The 25140-nt window shown below is 38.6% G+C and overlaps 1 protein-coding gene across 1 annotated transcript in view; it reads left to right on the top strand.

Annotated features, from left to right (window-relative positions):
* The window catches only part of LOC120784641 (MDM2 binding protein), a 30495-nt gene extending 13556 nt beyond the window's left edge, over positions 1-16939 (top strand). The window contains exons 9-23 of the mRNA XM_040118608.1: positions 240-334; positions 694-760; positions 979-1096; positions 1679-1858; positions 4246-4359; positions 6047-6205; positions 8633-8726; positions 8833-8991; positions 9562-9657; positions 9817-10080; positions 10362-10525; positions 11694-11806; positions 14720-14833; positions 16138-16203; positions 16290-16939. Coding sequence (XP_039974542.1) covers positions 240-334; positions 694-760; positions 979-1096; positions 1679-1858; positions 4246-4359; positions 6047-6205; positions 8633-8726; positions 8833-8991; positions 9562-9657; positions 9817-10080; positions 10362-10525; positions 11694-11806; positions 14720-14833; positions 16138-16203; positions 16290-16328 — 1842 coding nt within the window. The 3' untranslated portion in view covers positions 16329-16939. The remainder of the gene's footprint in view (positions 1-239; positions 335-693; positions 761-978; positions 1097-1678; positions 1859-4245; positions 4360-6046; positions 6206-8632; positions 8727-8832; positions 8992-9561; positions 9658-9816; positions 10081-10361; positions 10526-11693; positions 11807-14719; positions 14834-16137; positions 16204-16289) is intronic.
* Positions 16940-25140: the final 8201 nt, after the last annotated feature.

Raw genomic sequence — 25140 nt, 5'->3', positions numbered from 1 at the left:
GCTCTAGGCCACTCTATCTCTATTGCTAACTTGTCTTTTCTCTCCCTCAAACCCTCCTCTTCCGTTCCTCACACACCTGGACAACGTCTGGAGGCACCTCTATTTTTAAATACTGTTCTGTGAAATAACCCTGTTGTTTTTTTCTTTATCCTCTTCTCTGTGTTTGTTTCTTTTCTTATTTCATTTTCTCTTTCATTCTCTCCACACCCATTCTCTCTCTGACTGTCCTGTGTTTGCAGGTCTTTCATTACTACGCACCAGTTTTAGACTTGGTTCAGCTGGTTAATCTGTCAGACCTGCCTAGTCTTCTGATTTCCAGCACACACTTTGAACTGTATCCTCATTTCGGAGGGTGTGGGTGGGTTCACGCTTAATAAGAAAACTAAAGGAACATCATTTCTACTTCGATCCACGTTTAAATTGACCTGCTAATGTGAAACAGCTACACAGTATCTTCAGATGTTTATGATATAAATACCACGTAATATTATGTAACATGCAAACTATTTTTTGATGCCAGAAGGGCATCAAAAAATACATTGTTATAATAATAAAATAGCCCTGACTGTTAATACACATTATACATATTGATATTTTTTAAAAAGCAACTACAAATGAGCCCAATGAATTTTCCTGTCTCAAAATGAATGTAGTTGGTATATATTGTACCGTTCCTTCACTACTAATGACCAGAGGCCTGTGTGGAAAGTCAGCGAAGGCTAAACTTCTGTTGGACCAGCTGAGGTCCCTGCGTGGACAGGTATCTACCCCTACACTGTGCTCTTATACAAACAAACTTCTGCTGTAGAAAGTTGTAATTTCTAGTGAACCAAAGAAGTAAATTTCTAAAGAGTTCTGCTGTCATAGTCCCCTGTCAAATGTATATAGGACATAGAAGATACATTTAAGATTCATCTTGTATGTTATTCATGGGACTGAGGGGCATGTGTGTTTTATCGACTGTGTTTCTGTCTCCAGGTTGGAGCGTTGTTCAGCTTGTCCTGTATAATCACCTCCATCGCCCAGCCCGCTGCCAGCCAATTTAGCTCCCAGTGCTGGAGGGAGTCTATAGCCAGGAGACCAAAGTCCTTACCTGGTAAGACAGTTTTTTGTTTGTTTTTGTTTTTTTATCTTCCCCCAAGCCCTTGTCATTACCTCATTGAATGGATGACCGTTTGGCAACAACAGAGACAAGCCATATTGTACTCTGTCTGGAAATAAATTGGTAACTAGGACTATACTGATATTGAGTAGTTAGTAAGTCTTCCACTGGGGAAGCAGACTCAGAAGTGGGACTGACTCAATTTGTAAAATTGCTTGGAAGAATCAGGGGGGAAAATTTATAATACGAGATACAACTGCTGTAAATGTACTTTTGAGGAAATTTGTTTGCTGCAGCAAGTGTTAAAAAATAAAAAAAGAACTGGACAGCAGGGATTATGTATATGATAAACTTGACCACCGATTGAGTGGAGTAGAAGTAGAAATGTATAGCAAGAAAGCAGCAAAGAATAGGACTAAATAAGATTTTTTTTTTTAAAAAACTATAGAGTGAGAGCAGCAGATACTATTATCTATCTATCTATCTATTATACTACAAAATTAGTTATATAACAATATTTTTCTGTTGTTGATGAATTCTGGATGTAACCTCTGTCCCCCCTGCCTCACCCTGTAGTGCCTGACGTAGAGGTTAAAGGTGAAAGCGCTCACTACTTCCTGTTGGTCCAGGGCTCAGACGATGTTGGGTGTGGAGCCTGCATGGTCAGGATGTTGCACTCAGACAGTCAAATTAACGGAGCGGCTGCCATGGCAACCGTCTCCGGGTTGCTGAGAGAGAAGTGTTTGTCATCAACAGGTATTATGTTGTTTATGTGTGCGTGCGTGTGTGTATTTCTGTGTGTGTCACTGTCACTGTGAATGTTTTGGTGTCATTTTAATTTGTTACCTGTTGAATCGCAGCATCTTGGAACTGATAGTCTGTTTAAGAAAGTGAGGAAGATTTTGACAAAAAAAACCTTTATCTAACTCCCTTTTTGTCCTGATGTTGCACTGTGTTGGTTTGCAAAGGCTTACAGTGCCCAAAATTGAGACACCTTTGCACATATTTTTGCTTATATTTATTTACATTTTGGCAAATTAGCACTATTAAAAGTATGCCAAATTAGTTATTAACAGTATCTGTTGGCCATGTACCCATGGATGTACAGACAACTATCACTGGACTACTTTTAAACTGAAGAAAACTTAGAAACGTAATGATTCCCAAGGGAGTTCTTGAGCATCTTTTTCTATGATCTCTAAGTGTATTTATTGAACTTTTATAAGCAATGGACATCGAGATAATGGTATCCTTGGAAAGTCTAAGTCACGCTGAATCTAAAATAAATGTATTACGTCTGTGTGTTCAGATTTCAGTAGGTTATGACTCATATGAGTATAAACCTTAATTGCCTCTATGAGCTCTGTGTCACAGCCGCTCCTTATTGATGAGCGGGCCAAATCAGCAGTCTAAACTACAATAAATAACTTACTGTTGTTTCTGGAACACCGGCATGCACCCTTCTCTTCCACCTCACACAGTATCCTTGCCTCATGTCTCTGCCTCTGCACCTCACAGTTTGAAAACCTCTGTTGTACTGTAATCAAATTTAAAGACCACTAGTATTTTTATCAACATTTGGTGGCTTTGGAACAACTAGCAGTCATTTGTTTTCTGCCACAAGTATCCTATTCTCTTAAAGCTGCTCCTCTTGCTTGATTGGAGTAGAAGCCCTTCTGGCATCATTGACAGAAGTCAAGTGGCTGTCATTGTTCATCAGACTAGCCTGTGTTACAAAAACTGATACACAATTCAATGCTGTTGGTCATTTCTGAATCCAGAGATTTTCATCATATGTGCTAAATGTCTTGTTTTTTTTGCCACCTCTTCCTCCTCCTCCACTTTTTCTCTGCCCTCCTCTCTCACAGCAGTGGAAAGTTGTGACTGTTCTGTTAAGGATTTCCCCATCTTTGTAACTACAATAAGAACAATCAATTAAAGACCGAAGGAGTGAGAAAGGGTATTGATAGGATAGATAGGTTAACAGAGAAAGGAGGAAGGAGGAAAGGTGAGGAGGAGGAATGGAGTGAATGTATTGATGGTTGGGTGATGGACCGGATGGATTATTGAACAAAACTTTGAAGTTTGGTATGGACTTTCCTGTTTGTAGGGTACTAGATGGATAGATGGACGTCTGTGGAAATGCAAATATCACACTGTTTGTATTGTTCCCTAAACTCAAAGCTTCTTTTCTGATTTAGGTCCTTTATTGTTCTTTGGCTTTATATGATACTGTATATAAGACCTACCATGGGGTTTTCCTCCTGAGAGTTCTTGCTGTTAACATTTTATGCAACCTTCAAGAGACATTTTTGAAATATTTTTAAATGCAGAGCAACACTTTAAAAGGTGCCCTAACTGCCTCGATGACACGTCAGAGTTTTCAATGAAAATGAAAATCTTAAAATGCAAAACTGAAGGGCACCTGAACAAAAACATGAAATATTCATTACACCTTTTCTCCTGTACTAGCATAAGGTTTCTGAGTTTAAAGTCTTTTTTTTTTTTTAGCAGCAAAGAGATGACAAATTTAAATCATCAACCATGAGAGCAGTATTCACAGGTTTACCTTTTTGTTATTGTTTATGAATCCAGTGGTTCCCATTCTCTTTATGTTAAAATGAAGCATTTTCTAATTGCAGAAGAAAAAATGCGCCATTTTGTGTAGAAGTGTATTTTGTTTTCTTTCCTATACTAACCGTGGTACTAATCTATTGAAGAAATTTTATATAGGAGTACTGTCTTAGTACGAGGAGGAAAATTAAAGACGGTAGTAGAATATCAGTGTTTGTCAGCTATGTGAAACCAATGACAATGGCAAAGATTCAACTTTAAGCTTGTTATCCTTCAGCCCTCAAACTACAACTCAGTAGTGTCTTTCAATGGATCATCTTTGCCTGTTAAATCCCTTCATCTTTTAAACTCCATGCCCTGAGTTTTAAATGCAGGCTCTCTGTCAAATATTGAAGTAAAGTGACCTTTTTGTGTTAAATCGGTAGTGCCCCTAAAACTCTCCGTTGTCCCTGATTCCACCAGTGAAATATCAAAATAACCAGTCCAACTCCAAACAAAGCACTGTTGAGGTTTGCAAATGATCTCGTCATTCAGCCCCCCGCCCTCACTACTTCTCTCTTTTCAATCAGGAGGAGCTGTAGATGATGTCCTCCGCCCTCTGCCCTGTCTCCACGGAGACAGCCTGCTGAAGAGAGAGAGGAAGGTGACCCGGGTTCAGACTCTGGTACTCAAAGAGTATCTCAGTAAGTACTAAATTTAAGCTTCTGAAATAGGAAAGAAATCACTGAAAAATGAAAAATGAAAGGTGTAGAACTAAGGATTGTGTAGACAGTAAAGCTAATGGTTGCACATTGTCCACCCAGATATATTTCGTCACAATTTTTGTTGTATTTTAGAGCTACTGTTGTGCTTTTCTTAAATTCTTGCATGTGAGTGTATCATATTGACCACAAACAAGACCTCAACCATTTGCCTTATGGCTCATCTCTTCAAAAGAAGGTAATAAAAAAACTCCAAAAATACTCAGTCTCATTTTATAATGTTACTAGGGCTCAAAGGATAAGTTGATCAATCTTTTAAACAATCTACAAGATAACTGGAAACTGTTTAGATAACTGATTCATCTTTTCAGTTATTTTTTAAGCAAAATGCCAAATATTCGCTGTTTTTTGCTTTTCAAATTGTGATTATAAACACAATATGAAATTAGACTTTATTTATTATTGAAAAAAATAAAATCTATGATTGCATGTAATAATGTAGTAATTAAAAATATTTTCTATAAAACTAATTAAGCAAGACAATGTGCTAATATGCTGGCATTACTAAGAATACATGTCTGTTTTATCCAGTTACCCACAGGTAGAATTGCCCTGTTGAATATAAATTCAGTTGAGATCAGTAGTCTATAAGAGATGGACGGAAGAGACGTATCAACTGTATACTTGAAGCTTCCTGATCTGTCGTCAGTCTGTACTAGGTACTCTTTCCATCCCTCAGCGCAGAATGGTGCATAGAAAGACTCTGTTGAAATATCATTATTTCACTGACCCACATAATGTCGCCTTGGCAGGCAAAGATAGTGAACACTAGTGGAGTGGAGCCAGATTAAAGGAAGTGGGGTGAGATCTTCAAACTTGCGGAAAAGCAATAGGGCTACTCTTTGAAAAGGCTGCAAGCAGAATGAAGAGGCCTGACAGACCACAGGCCGTAATGAAATTCATCACAATATATTCTGACTTGGCATTAAATTGGGAAAAGGCACATCCTCATAAGTTGCAAGAGTTAGAAGTGCTGTTGGAGGATTTTCTGATTAGGTAAAGTGTGTGTCTGTGTGTGTGTGTGTGTGTGTGTGTGTGTGTGTGTGTCTGTGCGTGTCTGTGTGTGTCTGTGTCCATACTTGTGTATGTGTCCACGTATTTTGTTGACACATTAGAAATAATAATAATCAATATCTACAGTATTTTACTACTTAATTAAAATTAGATACAATAAACTTCAGATAAAAAAGGCTCTTTTTGACTAAAGCGCATTTTGACATAGTTATTCTGAGAGTAATGAAGTTTCCATTAAATGAAGCTCTTACATAAATTATGAGGCCAAATTGTTGTTTAATCGAGACAAATTATAAAAATGTCCACTTATCATTTCACCTGCCCACCTTTGCCCCTTGTGATGTCATAATAGTCCTGTGAATGTCTGTTATGTGAGGCTACCAATGTGTGATTACCCAGTGCAGCTTGAAAATAAAACTAAAACTAATTAAAAGAATACACTCCCGTTTTGGAGGAGAATCAATCATCGACCCACTTTTTATGTACCATAAACACTGATGCCAAAATCTTCCAGCAGCTGTAGGTTTGCCAGTGAGCCATAAACTAAATCAAAAATGTTGCCAAAATGAAAACCAGCCTTTGTCTGTGTGTCCAGGACAGAAAGAAGAAGCATCAGCCTCGACTCCAATACCTGTCAATGACTTGAAGTTCATTCTGAGTCTGGCCAGGGAGCAGTATCTGAAGATTATTGACTCCAGTCTGCCTTCTGCTGCCACCTGTCTGACATACAAGCAGGAAACTGCCAGGAACTCAGGTAGGAAAACTACCAAAAAAAAAACAGTATTTTCACATCCATTCAAAGCTACACTAGAAATTTGTCAGTAGGCTGCACCTAAAACACAGAGACCACCTTTTCGTAAATCATCCTGTGATAATTATTCTCTGTTTTTACCCCTTAAATAACACTTCCTTTGTTGTAAATAACTTTTCTAACGTTATTTTTGAAAGTGTCACTTTTATAAAATTGACTCCAAAAAAACTCTTATTATCTAATGCCTGCTTGGAAAATGCGGCATTCACATGCCATTATGCCATTATTTTGGCTTGGGAGTGTTCACATTTTATTCCAAGATGGTTACGGCCATTGATAGCCTTATTGTCAATGCATTTAAATAGTCATTATTAGCAACATTTTCTGTGGAGCAGCTTTGTGCAACCCAATACAGACGAAGTATACGCTTTTGTAAATAGCTGAACTGATATACGTGTTAATACAGGATTTTTTTAATAGGATGTAACTGCCAGCGTTCATAGCTTTTGTAATTATTTCACCAACAGTTTGTTGATAAGTGGGAAATCGGCTGCTTGTAATTACAGTCCAACTGATGATTTACAAATGTTAATTGGCCCAAAATTATTCAGCCAATCTAAAGATATATACACAGAGTGAACATCATAATAGAAATCTTACAATACTGTGTGAAAAAATCTGCACATGACATCAAGACAACTGATGTCGGTTCACACATTTACCAAAACACATATGCTGACTTGCCCGTGAATTGTTAAACAGCGCTGCATTAGTATTCACTACATGCACATTCATAGGATTGCAGTTTTAGGAAACAATGCCAGCTAATAATATGCAAATAAATTATTAGCTATAAAACAAGTCCCAGGCCTGAAGCTAAAGCTACATGTGCACATTGAGAGCCACGTTGCTTTTAAAAGAATAGCTAGGGGGCTAATAGGCCTGCAGTTTTCATGTCATAAATGCTGTGACATGATTTGCCAATTATTTTCTCAGTCTCCGCACAAAATTGTCCATCATAATGTTTATTGCGTAATTATCTATGCTACAAGCGAGTGTGATAGTATTAGAATAGACCAGTGTCTTCACGAGCAAAACTGCCATTTGTCTCCAAAACAGTCCACATTATGGCCTATGTCTGCATCCTCCTCATTTCACATTCTGTGCCAGTTATGTGTATCAGCTGTACAGAACCTCAAACAAAGGATATGCTTGAAGTTTGAAAGGGGTGAGGCAGCAAGCTTCCAAAACAGAAGTAATGATTGTCTGTGCATGTTTACACCTAACAGTCTAAGGTGCAGATCAGGTTATTTTTTCTGTAATTTGTGCCCACCCTCTGGTATACAGATGTAATACACAGCAATGAACAGATTCTGCAATCCATACGGAATGTCTTGCTTTCTTGTATTTGTATCACCTAAAGGTGTTAATGACTTTGTGTGGGCTGTCAAACCACTGGCTTAGAGCTACAGTCTCTTCATATAATATACGTACATTTTCAGGCCGTTTCACCCTCATCTCATCAGCGAACCTGCTGTATACAGATTTATCAGATTTCTGTCGTCCTGGAGATAACATACAATCTCCCTGCCCAAACACGAGATAAGTGCAGAGTGGCTGATACGCTGATATTTTGGACGCTGAGATTTCATCTGTTCTGGGTCCCGTCTGCCAAGAGTTCAGCATGTTGACCAGGCTGAAGTGAAAGCTGGGATAACTCTTGCCATCCATCATGCAGTACTTGGTGCCTATATTATTGGGTCTACTGATAGAAAGGGCACTTTAGCTTTGTTTGTCAATGCTTGTACCATGCTCTGCTGTTGCTGTTAGAAAATGCTTAAAATGGCCTGGGTAGTTTCTACACTGTTCTAAAATATAAAAGCACCCACAGTATAAGTCTTACGGATTTTTCCCAGCAGTTCTGAACTTTATTTCCCTGAAGGTGTTGTAAATGCTCATCCATCAGCATTTTAAAATAATTTATAACACCCACCTCTTCTCTATTATCACATCAACTGCTGTGAGCTTGAGTTTATGGGTCCAGTAGTACCAAACCATATAAAAGCATCTGAGGCAAGTACTTGGTATTTTTAGACATGTTCGTGTCAACTTGAAGGCACCTTTAGTTATTAAACTAATTTGGACAGTGTACTTTTGTTTCCATAGTAACTTTATAAAGTGAATCACTCTGTCCCTGCAGTTCTAATGGAAATCAGCTAATTAAGGGTCTGAAGGAGAGGGACACAATAAGTCAATTTTTAAACTACTAGTCATAACTTCAATCACTGCATTGCACTCAACCAAAAACTTTTCATGCCACTTGAATGGCTCTTGAAACACATTCTTGTTGAATGGAATTTGGAGTTTAAGCACTGCAAACAGGCCTTTTCTAATTCTGCCAGAGTAAGCCTTGTTGTTTTGTCATTGTAGGTTGTCAGACTATTTCCAACCAGCCATCTGACTGGCCTGAGAGAAGCGTCCTCAACAACATAGAGAACCTGCAGAGGAGACGACAAAAGAGGAGGTAAGTGGGATATACTCTGGGTAGTGACTTTGTCTGGCTAATTCTGACCCAAGTAGAGTATTAATTCGTAATGTATCTAATCATCACAATATTTTTGGTTTCTTAGATTTGGACTTTTAGGTCCAGGCTCCAGTGACAGCCTGCTGGGTCCCAAGGACAGTCAAAAGGGCTCCTCTGCTTTACTAGACGCCAAAGAGCTTCTAAAACACTTCACATCTGAAGGTTTGCCTACTGGGGAGCTACAGCCACTGGCTATCATTAGAGGGTAGGTTCAGTCTTCTTCTCTGGCTCCATTCTGAGCAGTACCTTGACATTCAATCAAAGATATCAGCTGGCTACATTAACTGAATTGAACTCAGAGAAATATTCATGTTACTTGGGCTTCACTCTGACAGCCACAAATAGACAATCATATAGATAGAAGCAGCCACATGCACACGCAGAAAGGATTAGAGACAGACAAGGGTGCAATAGACCCTAGAGTAGAAGACAATTTTATGAACAGAGATTGACATGAATCCAGACAAATGACTCCGTACAGAAAGATCTTCTCAGGAAAATTATTGAGTTGGCTAAAAAAAATAAAAAAGAGAGAAAGATTATTCTGCAGCAGATCAGTCATCCAGTAGTGCTAATAATTCTGTCAGACAAAATTGTATGTTTTTTAATTAGTAAAATTAGTTTCTGTTGTTTAAAGAAGAGAATATTAAATTAAGAAGCAAGACAAAACATTTTCTTTGAGAAACTATTTATTCATTTTTTCCTCCCCCTTTCTCTCTTTCTCTATTCCCCACCACCATTCTGTCTGTCTTACCCGCACTCTCTGTCTGCTCAGTAATAATGTGTTTCAGTTGTCACCAGACCTCTCTCCCAGGAGAGTCAGCCAGATGCCCTTCAGCAAGGCCTCCACCTCGCATTACCACGGCATAGAGTGAGTTCCTATAAAGCGTACAGCAACTATTCAGCCACAGTAACTAGCATTTTACAGTACAGCTATGAAACTTTTATCATGATTGGTAGAAGCTCAGGCTATAACTAGAAGTATTAATTATTATTAAAAATTTGAAATTCATTTTATTTATTCATCTAGATTCTGCCTGGACAATCAGCGGTCCTTGGATCGGGACCAGACCTTCGTGCGGCTCCAGTCCCGTCTGATTCGGCATGAGACCCAAACCACCTGCTCCAAAGAGCCGTGTGCTCTCCCCTTCGCCCTCAGTCCCGCCCCCTCCCCTGCTGTGATGTCAGAACCAGGAAGTGTGCCTGACGGAGAGACTCTGCAAAACGCTGATGTAGCTCGACTCAAGCGCAGGTCTTGGGACACGGATATTATTGGAGGTTATCCTCGCAAGAGGTATGATGATGGTGTATGTTCTTTTGTTTGGTTGTATGTCAGTTCTTTAAGCCCAGATGTCGATATAATTTAGATTAATAAAGAAAGGGCTTAAGAAGAAGACTGACTTGAGGAAAAAAAATCTTTAAAACTCCTCCCCCAGTTAGAAGCAAGAAAGTGGATGAATGATTGATTGATTGATTGGTGGATCTTGGCCTCATGGTTGACATGAAATGCCGTAATTTTACTGTTGGTAATGTTTCCTGTGTTTGTGTCTTCATCTGTTTGTCTGAATGATCCAGGCTGGTGAAGTCAGAAAGCAGCGACTCCCTCTGTTCTCAGAGTAGTGGCAGCAGTGGGACACACCCTGTCATTAGGTCTCTAAGACAACAGCCAAGCAGATCCCAGTCCACGTCCGCCTCCATTAGCTCTTCTTCCTCTTCAGCCACACGACGGACATCTTCAGGTAAAACAAAAATACTCAACCTTACATGGAAGGTGTACGTGTGTGTGTGTGTCTATATCGATATCTCTCTCTATATCTATATCTCTATATATATATATATCTATATATCTCTATATATCTCTATATATCTATATCTATATCTATATATATCTATATATATATCTATATATATATATCTATATATATCTATATATATCTATATATATCTATATATATATATATATATATATATATATATATATATATATATATATATATATATATATATATAAAAATGAAAACTAGTCTGTCCCTGCTCCTGCCCATATGGTTATATTGACTTCCTTTATATTGATGAATTTAATGCAACTTATTTCATGTTTATGGAGAGGGTGCATGATGGCGGATTCATCCAAACCCCTCTCTCAACTCTTCTCTCACACAGATATGTATAGAAATATAAACTAGTAGTATATGATTCCGGTTAATTTAATAAATTATTTTGAAGGGGAAATTTCTTTCAGAAATGTGATTATAACATCCAAAAGCTACTAATTAAGTTGTGCCTTATCACACTGTCATGGCTAACTGAGACACTTAAACAGAAAGGAACCCTTGTAAATGTTATTAGTTACAGCTGTACTTTTCTACTATGACAAGTCAAAATGACTGCTGTGAAAAGGGCCTATTCCAGTTTTACTGCATGACCCTGAAGTTTATGAGCCTGAAAACTCTGAAGATGGCCTGCACACTCACACAGATGTTTTGATTTATTCTGGCTGGTTCGACCTCTGCTTAGTTTGATGTTGGTCGGAGCTATGCTGGGATTTACATGAGGTGACCAAACACCATGTACTAACTAAAATGATAAAGGCGACAGATGCAACAAAGCTAACAGGAGAGTTGGAGAGATGTCAGTTAAACTAAGTCCGAATACACCCAGTCAGTCCTGAGAGGAGGTCTAATTAGGTCAATTAAGTGAAAGTAGCTCTGTCGGTTGACGTGTGGGGGCTTTAACAAATTCGAGGAACCTGACTATAATGACCCTTTACTGGAAACTTAGCACCATATTGTTTAATTTGAGAGGTTTTTTTTAATCATTTAGTCTTACTTTGTTAATATAACTTTCTTTTATTTGTTTCCATGATTGTAATGGGTCATTGTTAATTTTCCTGACATTACTCTTCAGGTTTGGTGACTCTCCCCGCTGCTGACAAACCTAAACCTCAACAACAGAAGACACATCAGGCACAAACAGAGGACAGACCTGCCAAAGAGTCACGCTCCCAGAAACACAACAGGGTGAGTGTGTGTGTCTTTTTTAGAGATGGCAATTTTGTTTGTTTTTTTAACCTTAATGTAATTACCAAATATACAGTGTTTTTGTTTTTGTTTCTCATTCATGCTTTTTAAAATGACCAAGAATAACTCAGAATAATTGTTTAGGTTTACAGGAAGAATTAAAAGCACTTACTGTGGACCTCTAAGAAATAGTTACAAGGTTTTTTGGTTCATAGCTGAACTAAATTTAAAAAACAGTTTCGCTTCATATAATCTAATGCTCAACAAAAATACATTATACATTATTACACATCGTACAGTATTATTGCAGGTTTTTGTCGCTTTTCAATAAACGTTTTTCACAGAGGTTAAGTTGCTTGAGGTTGGCAGTTTCACAAAATTTCAGTGTGGCGAAAAATGACATTTACACCTTGTTAGCTAAGTTTCCTTTAAGGAAAACTAATGATTTTGTTATGTCCCAAATTAGCGGGGTACGAGTGCAAAATAAAAGTATAAAAGGGGCTCCTGCCCCAGTCCCTAAACCAAAGTAAGAGCACTGATTTATCAATAAAGTGAGACAATTTATTGTTACAACAGTTGAAAGAAAGGTGACAATGATTATAAGCAATCTCTTCAGGTTGAGTCAAGGCTAAAACAATAAACAAATGAAAACTATCTCCCCAAACAGTGCTGACTGACTCTAGGTCAAAAAACACAAAACATAAGATATTGACTAAACCTGGCTCCCTAAGATAAAGCAGAACAGGAGAAAACAGTTCAAAAGTAATTGGCACTTCACCTCTAGAGCTGCAGTGTTTTTTTTCTAGCAAAGTGAGTTAATCTATTTACTCAAAATACAAATCTGTATACACAAAAACAGCAATACTCGAACACTAGGCACTGGGCCTAACAAAAGGTCACGATTATCTTACAGGTGACTAACAAAATCACAAATTGGTCCTGAACATTATGATTATCATCAAATTATCATGCTACAGTTATTGTGGCCAAACATATCCTGGTACACTGTAGAATCAAAATATTCATCAACCTTTCCTAAAAAAAAAACAGTTGAAACATGGTAAAATCACATTGTACTTGCCTTGGATTTGAGATGTAACAAACTGAAAAGTGAATGGTATCGTGCAAATTTGTTGGACTCTGCAAAAGAACTAAAACTGTTTAAACAGCGTGAGGAATAATGTAAAGAGCATGTGTTCTCTCCCCCTCTCTCTCTCTCTCTCTCTCTCCCTCTCTCTCTCTCTCTCTCCCTCTCTCCCCCTCTCTCTCTCTCTCTCCTCTCTCTCTCTCTCTCTCTCTCTCTCCCTCTCGCTCTCTCTCTCTCTCTCTCTTTCTCGCTCTCTCTCCCTCTCTCTCTCTCTCTGTCAACGTTACATCTCAACACCCTCAAACTAACTGCGCTCCGGTAGGTCAACTAGCTGGGGTCACCATTTCCACAGTATCTGGAGCCAAACAGACAAGGAGCCTGGTCTGTTTGCCTGCTGTTTTCACCTTGCCTCTGTTTGACGGGTTGAAGTTGCTCCCTTGTTGCCAAGCAAAATAAAGCTGCTAATGAAGGCAGGAGCGCTGGGCTGTGATCAAGGTGCCCTCTGAAAACGACAGTAGTTACTAATACTACTTACTAAAGCACTGATGACAGAAATATAATTTGCTGCCAGGATTTTTATCCTTAGTATGTTTCATCACATTATATTGTTCAACCAGTTCTTTGGGCACACATCTAGTTAAATGTTGTACTTATTCCTTACTCCATTGGACCTATATTTAGCACAGTTTTTGCGAGGGTTCCTCACTCAACCAAGATCTTAGCAATTATTCTGGCAAGTACCATGTTATCGTAACCGACAGTAGTAGAGGCTGGAGTTAGAAAAATAAAGCTGAAATTGTAATAAACCAGTTCTCCTGTATTTTCACCTGTTTAACAATGAATTAAATACAGACATTCTTTAACTTTTTGTACTAAAATCTGAACACAACTGAATTTTTAATTTCCCCACTCACCACCAACCCTAAACACAGACACAGTGGCAGACAGACGCACAACAAAACACATGCACAGTGGGAGTCTTCCTGTGACAGGTGACAATTTTCTAAAAGCCCGCCAAAGATAAATGTTTTGCATGTGATCACTGTGAATGTGTTGGTTGCATCATAATGTTGTGACAGAAGCACTTTAACAACTACGCTATTCCCATATCACCTGCTGACACACACACACACACAAACACAAACACACACACACACACACACACACACACTTTCCTGTCTCATCTTTTATATACATGTACAGTATATGCACACAGAAACACATACATCCGTGGACACATGCACAAGTATGGAGCCAAACACACACACACACACACTGTTTCACGTTGTCCCCCATACAGCTCACAATCTGTATCCCGACCTTGACTTGTTCTGATTTCTGAAAACTATGCAAACAGGCTTATCATCCAAACCCAAGTATAGTAAAGAACAGTTGGCCCTACTCAGAAATAATGATAGCAGTTTATTCAGGACAGAGATTAAAAGCTGCCTTTCTACTCCTCGTGAGACTGAATGGCACCAATGATTCCTCACAATAATTTATCGTGTCTTCTAAGAGCAGTTGCTGTGACAAGATTAACGGTGGATTTATTTATTTTCAGGAATGTGTTTTCCCTGTCGACGCTGTCACTGAAATACTTGTATGTTTGTACCTGTGAGCTCACACTGTGAATGTAGAGGCGTGCATTTCTGTGCAAGGACGTCCCACCAAAGTCGAGACATTTTGACATCCTTTCCTTTTAAAATGGGAGCCATGCTAAAATTAGTTTAGCATTAGGTGGTGTGGGAATAAACAAAACTATATTTAATGTTTTCCCAGTTGTGCTAATACAAAAGTGTGTGTGTGTCTGTCTTTTGTGTCCTCAGCTGTTGCAGGAGGTAGTAGTTAAAACACTCAAACACCATGGGATCACTGCTCAGCATGAGTGCTTTGACGCCTGCAGCAAAAGACTGTTTGATATCTCAAAATTCTATCTCAAGGTTAGTCTTTTTTACTGCCCACACACAGTCAGCGCCGTCATTTTCTTTGTTTGTATGCCTCTATGCATCCAGGACATGTACCGCAGTTTTGAACATACATTGTGTTTTGTCATAAATCTTCACAACAAATTAATACCATAATAGGAGCAGTTGGAAGAAACCATTTCTCCAATCCCCACATTTTCATCTCATTTCTTCCGCGCATCCTTGTGAATCCTAATGAGATGTTTTTATTTGATTAAAATATAAAAATGTAGACACTGCCCTAACTTGACAGCAGTGGTGGCAGAAGTACTCAGATGCTTTGCGCAAGCAATACCTCAATGGAAAAGTTCTCTGTTACAAGTAAACAAGTTACCCTCTGACTCTAATTAAGTATAAGTTAATTAGTTTTAACAGCAAAATGTAATTAAAATATCAAAAATAAAAGTACTTATCATGCAGAAAGTCCCATTTCATACTGTTATTTCATATATTGTATAGTTAGATTATTACTGATGCATTAGCCTGTATTTTGATGTTATAGCTCATTTAATCACAGTTTCGTAGTGTAGGAATGATTTATAATGTGTTTTGAGTGTTTGATTTGATGTAGTTATTTTCTTTATTTAGATAACATTTTCTTTTGCAAGGTCTTCCTTTTGTTTTGTGAGAATTGGGCCGAACGACAGGCACCTCAGGACCAGAATGCATCTGGGAGGATCTATGGTTGTGTTTGCTTGCCAAGGATAAAAATTAACCAATCGGAAAAACAAAGAGACAATTGCCTTATTTTGCCTGCGTACGGTTCATTCTTATGGTGCATCGTTGTCCTGTTGATTTAAGTTTGTTTGATTTTATGAGCAGATAGCCTCTAAAAGTAATTAAATCTACTAGAATACTGCACTTTGTATTTTATAAACTCATCATATGTTTTGTTTGTTAAATCTCAATCTGAAAAAGTAACTAGTAACTATAGCTGTCAGATAAATGTAGTGGAGTAAAAAGTACAATGTCTCTGAAATGTAGTGAAAGATGTATAAAGTATCAGAATATGAAAATACATACAAGTATCTCAAAACTGTACTTAAGTACAGTACTTGAGTAAATGTACGTAGTTACCTTCCACCACTGCCTGCCAGTGATACTTAATTTGCCGCCTGACTACAGCATCTACATACTCTATGCACTTGCCTTCTACCTAAATCTTCTCCTCAGTTAAAAAGAGTTCAATGGTGACTTAAAATGTTCAATTTGTTCGATGTGAAGCCCATACGAATGCCTTAGCGTTTCAGTAGGAGTGATTTTCTGTTGTTTGATCCTAGGATCTTAAGACATCTCGGGGCCTGCATGATGAGATGAAGAAGGCGGCCAGCAGCAATGTCAAACAGGTAATGCCACCAAACCCCAGTGGTTCGCCACTTGATTTAGTTTCCCTAAAGTCACACTGTTAAAAACATATTTTCTGTTACTGAAGGTCATTGACTGGGTGCTGGAGAAGACCTCAGAGAAGTGAAGATGGCTTTGAAGGATAAGATGGGGAAAAAATACATTTTTGTCCAAAACTGCGCTAGGTCAACTGAATTGTTTTTTATGTTTTTTTAAGGTGAGGGATGTTCCAACCCTAAATTAAGGTGCATTTTTGGTCACGTCAACACATTCACAAGAGTGCTTTTTTTAAGCCTTTCCAGTTTCTTTTAAATTGTTGCATTAACCCTGTTTTAAATGACTTATTCCTTTATATAATTTTATTTACTTGTCTCACTAATGAGATCATACGGCTGTATACATATTCTTTCTGATGTATACTGATGTTTATTTTTTTTTTTAGCTTTTATTTTTGTATGTTGTTGTGCGCTCATCCACCCTGATCTCCTCCCACTGCTCTCGAGTCTTGAAACAGAAAAACACTGAGACAAGTTGACATAGTGCAATCTGCTCTGGCTGCAGTCAGTGAGAGGCTGCGAGGGCTGAGATTTTGGCTTCAGGTTGCAGTCGTCTCGTCTTTGTAGCTGTTTTCAGATACGATTTTGAATTCTTTTCCACTTGTTCATTTTTTTTCTAAATACAATAATACTTTTATCGCTTTATAAATGTGCATATTTTATCTTTGTGTTTCATATTTTATTCTCTGTAACGCAATAAAGTGTTCTTGAATCTTATTTGTGTCCAATATAACTAAAGCGTGTGTGTGTGTGTGTATGTGTGTGTGTGTTCAGAGAAAAGATGTGTGAATGTGTGTTGTTTCGAAGAAATATATATTACATTATCAGTGCTGACAGCTACCAGTCCAGTCTGGATGTTAACTGTTATTCAGAGAGTGAAAACAAAGCCGCGAGCAGTGCAGCACATTATGCGGCGCTGATTATCACTGACTGTCAGATTTGTCCTATTTGCATTAGTTTGCCCTCGGTAGATTTCTCCATCCCTGTGATGAGATATAACGCTCTGAGCGGGTCGTGTTACCACTGGCACATGTGGGCTTTTCTCCAAGACAATGCCAAATTAACAGACAATCTGCTTTTTTGTGAGGTTGGATAGCCGATCGACTGTTCTATGAACAGGAATAACTCGTGTGTTTTGGTACTTTATTTTAATTACAATGTACAGAAACACTATTTTACAGGTCTGTTATTTCCTAATGTCTTAATAATTTCTCAGGAAATTTTGTTGGGAAGAACTATGCAGTTTGGTAATAATTACTGGGAAAATAGGATTTTCCTTAACTCAAGTAAATATCAACTTATTACTGGAAACTTTATTCCCCAGATTTATTGACTTGAATCCTTGCCTGTAGACGAATTTAAGTTATTTTTGCTGTTCACTGACTAATGGACTGGTCATACTGCAATTAGTTTGAAACTGATAATTGCAAGTGCACCAAGTAAATTGTCTGTTTTTCCAAAAGTTAGTATAAAATTACATTGAATTACTTATTAAATTACTTACCTGGCATTGTTAGTGTGCCATGTTTTTGTGGGGATGGACTGAGCGTGTATCCATCGGTGTGTGTGTGTGTGTGTGTGTGTGTGTTTGTGTGTGTGTGTGTGTGTGGGAGCACAACTGAGCGTTAGGGTGAGATAATGAAAGCGTTATTATTATTATCTGCATGTGTTAGTGGTATCGCAGTCCACCGACAGAGGAGATAATACAGTAACATTGTACCTCATACATCTGCGTCACACACAGACGCCTCAGTAAGAAATGGCCCAAAAAGGAAAATACATTGTGGCTGTGGAGAGAAGGAGGCAACAAATGGTGCCACTTATCACAAGTTCTTAGTATAAGATAAGGGTAACCTAGCCTAAACTCCTAGTATGGAAACTTTTTAAAACTTTGCTGACTGTGGTACAAAAACGTACTCATTTAAGACAAGGTCAGATAGGTATCAATTTCAAAGGGTGACCAAAAACGCAAATCTAGAGCTGAAGGATTTCTGTGGAACAACAGATTGTGTTGTTGTAGCAGATATGGTTCCTTTTAATCTCATTGGTTTTAGTCTCTGGACCCTAAATGATTTACAGACTTGTTCTGTGGGCCCAATAAATGAGGACAGCAAAGATTAAATGAGCTGGCCATCTGCTGTCACTGCTGCTTATTGCAACATCTAAAATATATTAATGGCCAGGGGAGGTTCTTGTTCCAGGGACTTGAGGTTTGTCTTTTGACTGATAGAGGGATGAGAAAGATGAGGGATGATGAAAGAAGAGAGATGCGCAATGTGAAAAAATAGGCTGAAGCATTTGCAGCAGATTTATACAACTAAAGAGGGAAGAGGGATGAGAGATCAAAATAAAGTCTTCTATCTAATGTCTAAACAGTTTTACTATAAAAACTAAAGGTGTAAGCTGTTTCAGCCCAGTTACTACTCCGTTACTTACAGGAAAAGGAAATGCTTCAATCCTTGTGTGAGTGTATGGAAAACAGCTGAGTATGTTTTCATGACAACAGGTATAAAAAGCATGATGCAGTGTGTAAGTGTAGTTCCTCAGATCATTATTGTGTACTGAAGAACTAATTCATACAGAATGCTGTTATGTCGTCATCCACCTTGTTGTAAACCCAATTGTTGCCAAAGTAGTTTCCTGATAATGTAACTACGACTATGCATCCTCTCAACCCTTAAATCAGCAAAACAAAGTTTTACTTCCCCTGGCAATCGTCCTTTTTTGTTAGAAAATAAAAAAATGTCCTGCAATGAATGTATTTCTTTTGGAATGACATCGAATAATGATAGTAATTTCAACAGAATAACATGTAAGATGTACGATCTTAAAACGGACAATGTGAACGTTGACAAGTTTGCAGGATTTTGTTTCATCTGTATTTATACTTCAGTATACCTCCATCCAACTTACCAGGGCGTAGACAGGATTTTGAAGCTGCTATAAGCGACGTTTTACAATAATAATGTATCAAATGACAATGTGAAATGGATCGATTGCTCGTAGTGGTGAACCTACATAGAATAATCACCTGAATTTACAGCTCCCCTCTGCTTTACAGAGTGAGTCTCAGCTCATTGTTTAGATGTCGGGCCCGAAACTTTACTGCTCATGCTCACGGCTCTCGTCCTGTGGTTCTCAGCCGCAGCAGGAAGCTGTTCTCAGTGAAAAAAGCTCTAAAAAAACCCACACACAAGCTGCTCAGCACCAAAAGGCAAACAGACGCAGCAATTAGCTGGTGAACATAGTAGAGCATTTAGCAGCTAAAGACACATATATTTCCTTCAAGAGTTGGTGGAGAATGGAGTGGAGACCAAGGCAGAAGTAAAACAGAGTCAATATCGGACTTAAGTTTGCCAGGTGGCCAGAAACACGACTCCAAATGAAAGCTGACATTTCTCTGTAATTGCTTATTTATTTAATCTTTCAGTTATGTTTTCGGTAAATTGTATCTCCCTACATTATGTCAATCAAAGTCTTCTCCACACCATCATATTGTGTGACTGTGGTCATATTTGTTGTGCCGTTAATGTGTTTTTCAGTGAAAACTGGCGTAGCTGACTGGGACCTGGGAAAGATGGGGGCCATATTAAATATAATTGTGCATAATTTCAGTTACATAAAAAAAAAAAAAAAAAGTAGCCTGCATTGTGACAGTCAGTACTCAGACTGAATGTAACAATAAGAGACTTGTACAGACACTGACGCTCCTACATTATAAATAGAAGGACCTGCTGTAGTCTTTTGGCTGCCATGTTGATGTTTGAGCTCATGTATGAAAAACACTTTTAGCACAATGATTGATACTCTGCATTTACTGGAACTGTAATGAGCAGAAAGTTAAAAGAAACTGAAGTCCCAAGAGAAACAGGCTGACATGGACTGCTGCGTTTGTACATTTTATAGAACAGTAATTAGTGCTGAACAGACTATAGGAAGCCACAGAATGCGTGCGTGCGTGCGTGCGTGTGTGTGTGTGTGTGTGTGTGTGTCATTTTGTGTGTCAGTATGGGTAGGTGGCTGATTTTTATCAGTGTGTGACAGTGCCCATTTTGGTGACAAAAACAGTATTGCAAAATTACACATCAACAAATGTTTTATGAGACCTGATGAAATTACAATCATGATTGTCATCTAGCTTGCGCAGCCACACACAATCTGTGCAGAACTATATTCTGAGAGACAATATTGGACCAGCATGCCACCAACTTACTTACTTAATACTTCCAAATTGGAAATACTTCACCTCCGTCATCTTCCTCTGACCCTGAACTTTAAGACTTGCATCTCCCTCCCGTAAAGCCCAAGGTCCTGAGGGTTCTTGGAGAGGGAGGCTTTGGAGCAGTTCTCGAAAGTTTGGACTGGGACACAAGGCAAAGGCAAAACTGAACTCTGTGTTTTAAACAGTGGTCAGTGCTATGAATTCTTTTTCCAATTTTGTACCTATGTTATTATTATAGTTGTCTCATATTTCTGTTTTTGATTTTAAGAACTTTGTAACTTGCTTTACGTAATAATAATAATATTTTAATAATTATTATTATTGAGCTATTATAATAATAATAATTTTGTTATATGTTGTAAAATGTTGCTGGACAAAAGATCAACGACTTTAGATGAATACATTTATTATTATCATTATTATTACTTGCAGCTGGCCACAGCACTTGATGATCTAAAACCATCAATTCAATTCAATTGAATTCAATTTTATTTATATAGCATCAAATTATAACAGAGGCTATCTCAGGGCACTTTTCATGTAGAGCAGGTCTAGACTGTACTCTTTATAGCTATATTTACAAAGACCCAACATTCCCACATGAGCAATCACTTGTTGACAGCGGCGAGGAAAAACTCCCTTTTCACAGGTAGAAACCTTGAACAAAACCCGGCTCATGGTGGGCGGACGTCTGCCCCGACCCGCTGGGTTGAGGGAGAGAGAGGGACAGAGCACAGTAGACGTATAACATAAAGACGTGTAACAATAATGAGACTTATAATAAAACTAATAATTATAATAATAGGGTGAATAGGGTGTGTGTGTGTGTGTGTGTGTGTGTGTGTGTTTCCTATCCAAACCTTTTAGAACTGTTTGTTGATTAACTGCTATGAAAACTTTGTACTGCTGCTATTTTTTAGCTTATGACATTTATTCGTTTGTACTTTTTTATCTAAATGCAACTATGTTCCTGATTTAATTTAACACTTTTCTTCCACATTGAGGTCTTTCCATTGTATTCCTAATAGATTAAGTACTGCTGCACCTATTTAATTATGAAGTTGCCATATTTATTAACTAAGCTTTCATCAAAGTAACTTTTGCTCCTTTTCTTAAATAAGTAAATAAGTTGAATATCTTGATGTCATGTTATGTTTTGTCTCCAGCTCTGATACATCATCAATCTCCTGGGTCTTATCAATGCCTGATGGAAATCAAAGCTGTATTTCAACAGGACAGCTCTAAGTCAATGGATTTTCAAGGTACAATATCCATTCTTTGACAGTTTTAAATCATAATTTTCATCTTTAACATTCTCTCACTTCAGATAAATATAAAAGCTTTCAAGATTTTACTACATTTAATAAATAAAATTCATTGAGAAATACATGTATTTTACACCTCTGCAGTATTTGAGAACAATGACAGCACGGGGGTGTTTTTGTTTTTTTTATTATCTCCCCCCTCAATTTCTCCATATACACAGATGAGGTAAAATCAGCAAAAGCATCTCACTCATAAAGTATGCTGATGACATGGCCCTGGTTGCCTGCCTGCAGGACGGCAACAGCCTGTCCTACTCTGCACACATCAACCACCTTGTCACTTGGTCTGACGGTAGCTTCCTTGACCTCAATGTCGGTGAGACCAAGGAGCTGTGTCTGGGAGGGAGGATGGGAGCAGACATCATAGGAACTGTCTTCAAGCCAGTTATGAAAGGCCAGGAAGTGGAGAAGGTCACTCACTTTAAATATCTGGGAACAATCATTGACAATAAACTCAATTTTCAGACCAATGTAGACCACTTTTTTTTTTTTTTTTTTTAAAAAGCAAGGCAGAGGCTCTCTCTCCTCAGGAACCTGAGGATCTTCAACCCCAGCAAACACACCATGACCATGGTCTACAGGTCACTCACTGAGAGTGTCCTCACCTTCAACATCGTGTCCTGGCGTGGGAACCTCTCAGTTGAGCACAGGAACAACCTGACCCAGGTGGTCAACCAGGCCAGCAAGATCACTGGGAAAAAACAACTGCAACTCCAAGACCTATACAACTGATCCATAACCAAGAAGGCAAACCATGTCAATAATGACCCCCACCCAGCCCCTTCACACATCATTCCAACTATTGCCAATGGCTAGGAGACTCAAGGTCCCACTAGCCAGCAAAAATGGGTACATAAAAACATTTGTGCCCTCTGCTGTAACTATACTAAACAGGGACCTAATAAAGCGTACACCCCACCCCCATAACCCATGAGCACTGCTGCTGCAAAAAGTATTTTTGTATTTTTTGTATTTTACATATTTTGTGAATTTTATGTATCTCTGTTTCTACTGTATTGCCAGATTACTGAAGACAAATTTCCATTTTATGCAAATCTAATGGACTCTTATCTCATCTTATCTTATTTGACAACAGGCGCTACTCCATTTTCTGGACTAGGTTAAGATGGTAGGTCATTAAGGAGTTGGTAGATGCTGAATTTGACTGGTTGATTGTCTTTTCATGATTAAGGAAGATGACTTTTTGATTTTTGATTTTTGGATTTTTTTCTAAACAAGATGAGTTCGGAGCAAGATAAGTCCACAGAAGCTGAGGAGAGGAGGGAGTTAACTGACCCAGAGAGGACGGAGTAGCGAAAGTAGGGAGAGAGGGAGAGAGAGGGAGACAGAGAGAGAGAGAGAGGCACACAGCCTGGATGTTCACGTGCTTGAGGTAATAAACAAACAGAGGGTTAGATAGATGCAATGGTTTTCAGAAAGCTTACAGTAATCCTGTTGGCAAGAGAACATGGACTGTACTGTGCATACTAGGTTTAATAGTCATTGAGACCAATCCGCTGGTGGGAGAATGGTAACAGGTACAAAGCCTGAAGTAAACAAAAAATTAGCCACTAACTGAAAGTTAAGGTGTAAAGATGAGTTTTAAATTTTGGATTTAAAGGGCTCATCAGAGTCTGATGTCAGCAGATAGGTTGTTCTACAGGAAGTGCACACGATGGGAAAAGGCTCTGCAGCCAGCTGACTTCTTTTTAGTTCTGGAGACAGACAGGAGCCCTGCATTCTGAGAGCAAGAGCATGGGATCTAATAAGGTTTAAAAACAGGTATGAAGGGCCTGCCTTTTTAGGATTTGTATGTCCTTAGAAACACCTAAAAGTCTGGGTGAAAAAAAGCGGTCTTGGTGATGGCTTTAATGTGCTGATCAAAAGAAGGGGTCGGATCAAACGTAACACCTAACTTGTTGGTTGTTAGACTATGAGAAATCACACAGTTGTCAAGAATTTCTTTTATCTGATCAAACTGGTGTCTATGTCGAGCCAAGCCAAAGACCTGCATCTCATTTTTATCTGAATTTAGGAGTAGGACATTTTGTGACGTGCAGTTTTTGACACCAGGCAAACAGGCCTCTAATTTGATCATTTAAGAAGGATCATCAGCTTTGAATGTCAACCCAATGGAACACCTATGGGAGATATTGGACTGACATATTAGACAGTGCTCTCCAACACCAGCATCGAAACACTAAACGAGGGAATATCTTTTGGAAGAATGATGTTCATCCCTCCAGTAGAGTTCAGAGACTTGTGGAATCAATGCTAAAGCGCATTGACGCTGTTAGACCTATCTTCATATAATTATCTTCTTCTTTATCAATATTCAGTCTGCTTTCTTTAGGGGTTGTCTCCACATTAACTTCTGTGAAGTACCCCAAAGCTCCATCTGGAGCATATTAGGGTAGTGCATCCTGTCATCGTCACCATAAGAGTGTAATGATTTGCTTTGTATTCTTTATGTCGTGTTTCTCCTACATGTGTGTTTCCTCTCTCTGAGGTTTTTTGCCTTTTATGAAGTCTGCCCCCCCCCAACCCCCACTTGCTATTAGCATGCAAATTTTTACTATAATACTGATCATGAAAGAGGAAAATAGAGCAGAATAAATCTCCTCGGAGTACTTCACATGTGCGAATACCCTGTATTGTACATGAATGCTGCGCATGGTCCTGGTCCCTGCTTGTCAGTTGCTATCCTGTGACAAACACAGAGGTCCAGTTGAAATCCTGCTCAGATGATCAAATAATCTTGTAATGGCATGATGTTCCTGTGGTATTTAAATTACACAGAGTGATCACGGCCTCAAACTCCCGTTGGTACTATTGTCATGACAGCAGGCCATACCTGTGGGATCCGTCCTCACGTGCAAGAAAGCAAAGCACATACACACATTTATTACACATTTATCTATCCCTGTGCTTCTGTGCACATGTTCACGGAACAGAGAATAACACAAAGAACAGTCACAGTGTGTGTTTGTGTGTGAGTGTGTGTGTGTGTGTGTGTGTGTGTGTGTGTGTGTGTGTGTGAGAGAGAGAGAGAGAGAGAGAGAGGGGTGCATTCAGGGGTACTGTAGGACTTGGCAATTGAATCCTGAACATTCCTTTGTCTCACACACAAACACACACACAAAAAGACACATCCTTTCCTCACCCCACATCTCTTTTATCATCAGGTTCCCAGAGACTGCTACGTTGTATTTGTGTATTTGAGGCAGAGAAAAAAAGGGGGGAGACAAAGTTTTTCTCCTTCGCTGCCAAAGACAGTGAAAGGCTAGGTTGTGTACAGGCAATTGGAGTACATAGTTTCATGATTTGAGGCTGTGT

Source organism: Xiphias gladius, chromosome 22, assembly GCF_016859285.1.
Source record: "Xiphias gladius isolate SHS-SW01 ecotype Sanya breed wild chromosome 22, ASM1685928v1, whole genome shotgun sequence".
In the NCBI taxonomy this organism is placed as follows: Eukaryota; Metazoa; Chordata; class Actinopteri; order Istiophoriformes; family Xiphiidae; genus Xiphias; species Xiphias gladius.
Note: the sequence above shows the minus strand (reverse complement) of the source record. Positions and strands in the feature narration are given on the sequence as shown.